General features: G+C 45.8%; 1 protein-coding gene across 2 annotated transcripts in view; it reads right to left on the bottom strand.

The window, feature by feature from the left end:
* The window catches only part of kcnq5b (potassium voltage-gated channel, KQT-like subfamily, member 5b), an 83,144-nt gene extending 77,598 nt beyond the window's left edge, over positions 1-5,546 (bottom strand). For both annotated transcript variants that reach the window (XM_035534756.1, XM_035534757.1), the window contains exon 1: positions 4,453-5,546. In XM_035534756.1, coding sequence (XP_035390649.1) covers positions 4,453-4,790 — 338 coding nt within the window. In that variant the 5' untranslated portion in view covers positions 4,791-5,546. The remainder of the gene's footprint in view (positions 1-4,452) is intronic.
* Between the last annotated feature and the right edge of the window lie 454 nt (positions 5,547-6,000).

Here is a 6,000-nt window from a genome sequence, read left to right as displayed (position 1 = left end):
TGGGTCATGAGGAGTGTGCGCACGCGCTTCGTGGTGGTGGGGGCAGCCCGGCCGCTCCTGCCCACTCTCATTATGGGCCTTTGATGAAGACAATTTTCCTCTCTTTCCTCTTTCCCTTGATGACCCTCCTCTGCCTCTCGCTTTATAGCTGTCTGCTCTTTTTCTGCCTGTCTGCTGGCCAATTACACAATGCTTAATTAAAGGTGCAGTCTGTGATAGGAGGGTACAAAGTGCTGACCCTGACCTTATATACTTAGTGAAATTGTTGACCCCTCACACCATGGACCGTTGCTGACAGAGCTGGAGGAGTGGGGTTATTTTCATTAACAATTGTAATATTCTACAGAAAACCGAAAAAAAAAGTAACATATTATAACAAATTAGATTATCTTCAGAAATCACAGTAATATTCTATAACAAATTGGATTATTTTCAAGGATAATAACTATACCAAATTAAAATATCCCCCTTTTCTCTCTGACTCTCGTCTACGCACTGCCCTTACAGCCGGTATCCTTATCCCTAACAGAATAAGGATATAGAATAAAGAAGAAATTTGTTATCTCAACGGCATAAGCCCTCCGCTGGCCAGGGAGCAGTACAGTTATGCTGAGTGGGGGCAATAAATGTGCCGAAAGTGCCCCCTCCCAAAGGGGGCATCTGCTGGACCGTGGCGCATCCCCTGAGGCGTCTCAGTGATTTAGGCTTCTATATTCCCCCGGTCTTGAGGGGCAGGCAGAGAGGTTGTGCCTCACGTCGCGCGCCTCCGTGCTCCAGGTCTACGGCTCCGATGTGACTGCGCCAGCTCATTATCTAGGCCTTCAGCTGACCTACCGGCAGCACCTCAACCCCCTTAGCCGGCAGATCTTCCGCACTGCTCTCAAAAACGCTCTTTTCCGCAAACGTGCAGAACCTTTAAAGGAATAGCAACTACAGCAAGTGAAGCTTTAATTTAAGTTCAAGCACGGTTATGGAGGAAGGTTGCGTCTGCAAGAACTTAACGCTGCTATTCTCTATAATGAAAAATGAAAGAGTTTGCATGTATGTTTGGTAATGTCATGTAATGACGTCTGATACTAGACACACTGAAACAGCTCGGTCACCAGCCTTGAGCAGTGTGCTTGCCTCATATGTAACAGCAATAATCGCATCCAGCGTTTCCACAAACCAAACATATGTTTGGTCAGTGGAGTCCACAAAAAGGCTTGGAGTTTTAAAAATCTCAGTCTCCATCAAAAACTTGCATTTCTCTGCGTTCTAAAGCTCATTTTTCATGTAGACACTGGACTGAATTGTTGAGTTAAAAAAAACCCCTACATTTGCTTGCCTGAGCAAGCCTGTGTCTATTAGCGCACAAGCAACCCAGATAACGGATACATTAACCATGTGCTATATCCCCTGAGACAATGCTGTTTATTCCATTTGCTAAATGAAAGCAGAAAATCAGACGATGTTGTGCTATTTTTGACTTCGCATTCCAGTTTTAGCATCTTGCAATGCTGAGGATCTGGATGCAATGCCGGATGCTTTGTGTTTTCTCACACCTGACTGTTCTGGCACCATTCCAGGGGAGCTCGGTTTTACACATCTTACGGGGAAAGACAAGAAAACATAAATAAAGTACTCCCATATTTTTAACTTTGAGTGTCATGGACAAGTCTATACTTGTAGTATCTGCTATCTGCATTTTAGCACCACTGAAAAGGGAGGCGCAAATCCAATCTTGTATTAGTGAAGTTCTTGATAATGTCGCTCAGTTGTCGCACCTCTAATGCTAACCTTATGGATTTTATTACTGTGGACATTCACAGAAAATGTAAACTGTGGCATTATAAGGCACTTTAAGTATCTTTGGCTGTATTTCAAATTTAATTAACAAGGAAATAAATAGTAAAACCCTCCAAAACCTTTATGTTTGCCAAAAGCCAAAATCTCATTCCTAGGTAATTACCGCTTGCCTGGTGCGCTTTCTCTCACCCACACAAGAGCAGTCAGTCACCCCACAGGCCACACTGTTGCAGAACAGCATTATGGGAGAGCGAAAACAGGTGAGAAAGGAGGCCATGATGAGAGCATTTCAGCTGGATCGGTGGGTGCTGATTTATTAACGAGCAGCAATTCCATCAGCACGCATGTTGCTTTAGCCATGGGCGAATCCAGGGATCGAAGTGTGAGTCTTTGAGCACTGATGATCTAAGCATAGGAAAATGCAGAAGAATGTGTGTGTGTATGTGTGTGTGTGTGTGTGTGTGTGTGTGTGTGGTTGGGGGGGGTTGAGCCACAGCTCAGCTGAACAGCAAGCTATTTCATTTTCATTTCCTCTTGGTAAATCTCCCTCTAGCTTTTCTAAGGGTCTCAGTCTCCTTCCTCCTGTGGTTGCAGATTCCCTGTAGTCTTTCCACTTGGTCTTTCCGCTTCCCAGTCCCCTGCTTAGCCAGTGGGATAAGCACACGTTAATCCTGAAGTTAAAGGCTGCTCAAAGGCGGCACTGTGCCTTGCTCCTCTGAAAGGCGGATAGAGGCGGTGGGGGAGAGGGTGAAGGGCACGGTGCCACACAAAGCCTGCTTCAGTACGGCCGAGTCCCGGAACAAAGACCCGCGTCCGCGGTAAACCCGTCCGGCGCGGATTAGTGAGGGTTTCGTCCCCGTCACAGGGCCGGCAGTGCCGAGCCTACCACGACAAAGTTCCTCTTACGGCTTCAGTCGAAGCGAAACATTTTTTCCGCTCTCTTTCAAACAGAATCGGTGAGGCTCTGTAAATAATCACGCAGCCGGGTTCTATGGGAGATGAAAGGAGACAAACGTAGCTGATGGCCTTTGAAGCGCGCCGTGCACTCCCAAACCCAAAAGCACTTTGACAAAAGAGCTGCGCCTCTATTGGGGGTAAAATAATACAGTTAAAATGAATAACTTAAAACAGCTCCACGCAACCTTATTAATAGAGTGCACAGGTGTGTGGACTAGAGCACTTAGGTGAGATAATAAGTCTAAGAACTTTGAAAACATTTCCCAATAATAAAAAAATTACAATAGCATGGAACAACTCTAAACTATGGACTGTAACTATGGAGTGCTTGTAGAAATGTTAATAGCACACACCCACTGCTATCCGTGTAAGATAAACTGTGATAGGCATACTATTAGTCATTTACATGTTATTTAGCTTTCACACACCTGAATGTAGCTTGAATTATTTATATTATTATGTTTTTGTTCAAATTCTTCATGCCAAGACAATAAGTGATTGTTCTCCACCATATCTGCACATAATCTTACACAATCATGCAGCTTACGGCAAGCGCACTGTGGTGAGCCCTCCCGCTCCCTGCATAGCAGCCAAACCCGAGTCCACTCGCACCAGTTGCCAGTTCAGCCGTAACGTCCGCGTGCGTGTCCACACAGTGGTGGGTGCCTCGCCTCCGGCCCACTGCCTCACTGAACAAAGCTCCTGGGCCCTGGGACACACGTCTCTGTACCAGACTTTGGCTGGTAGAAGCCATGTTGCCTCATTTTGGTCTTCTTCTCCCCACTACAGCAACCCTGATTAATTCAGGTTGATTATCAGGTTTTGTGTGCTGGATCAGGGCTCCGCCAGGACATGATAGGACACCCCTGTTTAAAATGAAAGCCAAAAAGGTGTAAAATTACTGATGCAAACTACTGATTACTGCATCAGTAATTTTAGACCTACTGCAGAACAGGGTTGTCCGATCCTGTTCTGATGGGGCCCCAGTCCTGCACCGTGTGTTCATTAAGACAAGGGCCAAGTTTAATATGACTGGGTTGTGAATAACAGTGTTTAAGCTTTGTGTCCTGATGACTCTGGAGAAGAGAGTTCAAAAAATACCAAATCACACTGGAAGTCACCTATGTGTCTTAGAACACAAAATTGCCTTCATAATGACAAGACGTATAACAAAGTAACAGAGCACTCGTCAGAAAGAAAGAAAAGCACCTCTTCTGACGTATTAACCACTTTCAGAGACTCGCTTACTCGCTCCCACATTCTCGCACTCTGCCCTGCGTGTCATTCCGTTACGTCGTATGGCTCTACAGGTCATCTGAACACATACATCATTCAGAAAGCTGTCTTCATTTATAACATCCTTTCTGAGTCACTGGCAAGGGACACGTCAACGGCACAGTTACCAGCACGTAAAGCGCAAGTAAAATGCAAATAAAATGTTTCTTCCGAGAAGAAAATCTGGAGGAGCAAGCGTTCCACGTTCCGACTGTTATCACCTGTGTGCCGAAATATCTCGTGCTAGAATGTTTTCGTTCAGCCACCCGAAGGAAAACTATTTAGTACCAATTTTGTACGTCGGTGTACACGAGCTAGTACGACACGTGTCCTCGTGAAATCAACTCACAGCAACAGGTATGCCGGCGCCTCCGCGACGGTGTGCCCAGTGTCTATATGATCAAAAACGGTGAATAAAAAACGTGCACTTACACAAACGCGTGATAGATGAAAGCCCAGGATCGGGGTCTTTCCAGCACGTTGTACAAGTAGTTCTGCAGCCTTCGGTAACGCACGTTTCTGCGGCTGCTCTGCGCGCCATAAACCAAAGGCTTCCCCAGTAAACTGAGGCGGGCGCCTTGCTTTCTTCCGTGGCTCTCCGCACCTGAGCGCAAGGCGTACATCGAGCCATCACCTGCGCGTAAAGAATTGTTCATCATCCTGCCGCCGGACTCCGCATCCTTCACGCCGTAACCTTCGAAGCGGTGGCCCGGCGAAGTCTTCATCCAGAGGCCAGAGCCGCCTTCATCTCCGCTGTGGTTCCGCGGCATGGCATAACCCCGGCCGGCTGAGCGCGCGCTGCTGTGTGCGCGTGGCTCATGCGTCCCGTTATATCACGGTTCCACACGCCGCGAGCGCTATTAATCGGAAACGGGTCAGCGCGAATAGTTTCCCACGAGAACGCATGACTCGGTAATCAATTTGAGATGAACATTTAAAAAAAAAAAAAAAAGTTATTTCGGTTCTCCAAGGTTGTGTCGGTTGCTTTTGCTGCTAGTTCAGCTGATCACATGTAAACCGGCGTGTACTGCAGGAGTGAGCGAAGTCGTTGCGTCCGACAGTCACACGTCTTAAAACGCACTACCGACCAGCGCCGGTTCCTTCCACAATTAGCTGGTGTTAATAAAACCCGCCGTGCTTCTCTTCTCGTCTCCCCTGGCAGTTGCGTTATGAGTGCGTAGCAGTGCGCACAGGAAACTGACGTTATTTTACAATCTGCCAGTGAAGCTCAGTACAAACTACTTAAAACATCTTCGCAGGCTATCAGTTATTTCCGCTGGGTTTTTGAACAAAATGCGAAAGACTTGCTCAGAATCGCCTGAAGTTACTTTAAAAGATCTGGTATTACGTCCGAATGTTTACATATTCAAGCCCTCATTTAAATAGGCTACCAGCTCTTTGTGGAAATCATATCCCTAAAAAATCCACTTCCCATAGGCTAGTTTAAAAATCACTGATAATCGGTTTCCCATAAAGGGCACAGAAATCGTATTCTAAAGCGAAATGAAAAATGTCACACTAGACTCCACACATGAAAATAATACCCCAACACGACTCTTCGCGCCCAGCTGTTTTCAGCGCAGCCTAAAGCCATGTGACCGTACCCGAAATAAATGGTTCGTGTGTGGGCATGTTAGTAAGTCTCCACAATTGAACGCGAATGTTATTATTAATATTTGAAATTGTTATTAACTATTTTATTTCCGCTGTAGTTCTAGTTACATCTGAGCTGCGGTTCAGCAAGCTTATTGTGATACCATATTTTGAACAGATTATGGACTTGGAAATAAAGAAATCTAACTGAAATGTAATTGACAAATAGGCTTATCTGACCAGCATGACCAAGTCCGCTAATTAACAAAACAATCGTATGTTGTTTAATTGGTTTTATATTGGTTTAATTGGGTCGCGCGCGCGAGCAAACACACACACACACACACACACACACACACACACACACACACACACAGGAAAGACAAT

This window comes from Electrophorus electricus, chromosome 16 (assembly GCF_013358815.1).
Source record: "Electrophorus electricus isolate fEleEle1 chromosome 16, fEleEle1.pri, whole genome shotgun sequence".
NCBI lineage: Eukaryota > Metazoa > Chordata > Actinopteri > Gymnotiformes > Gymnotidae > Electrophorus > Electrophorus electricus.
Note: the sequence above shows the minus strand (reverse complement) of the source record. Positions and strands in the feature narration are given on the sequence as shown.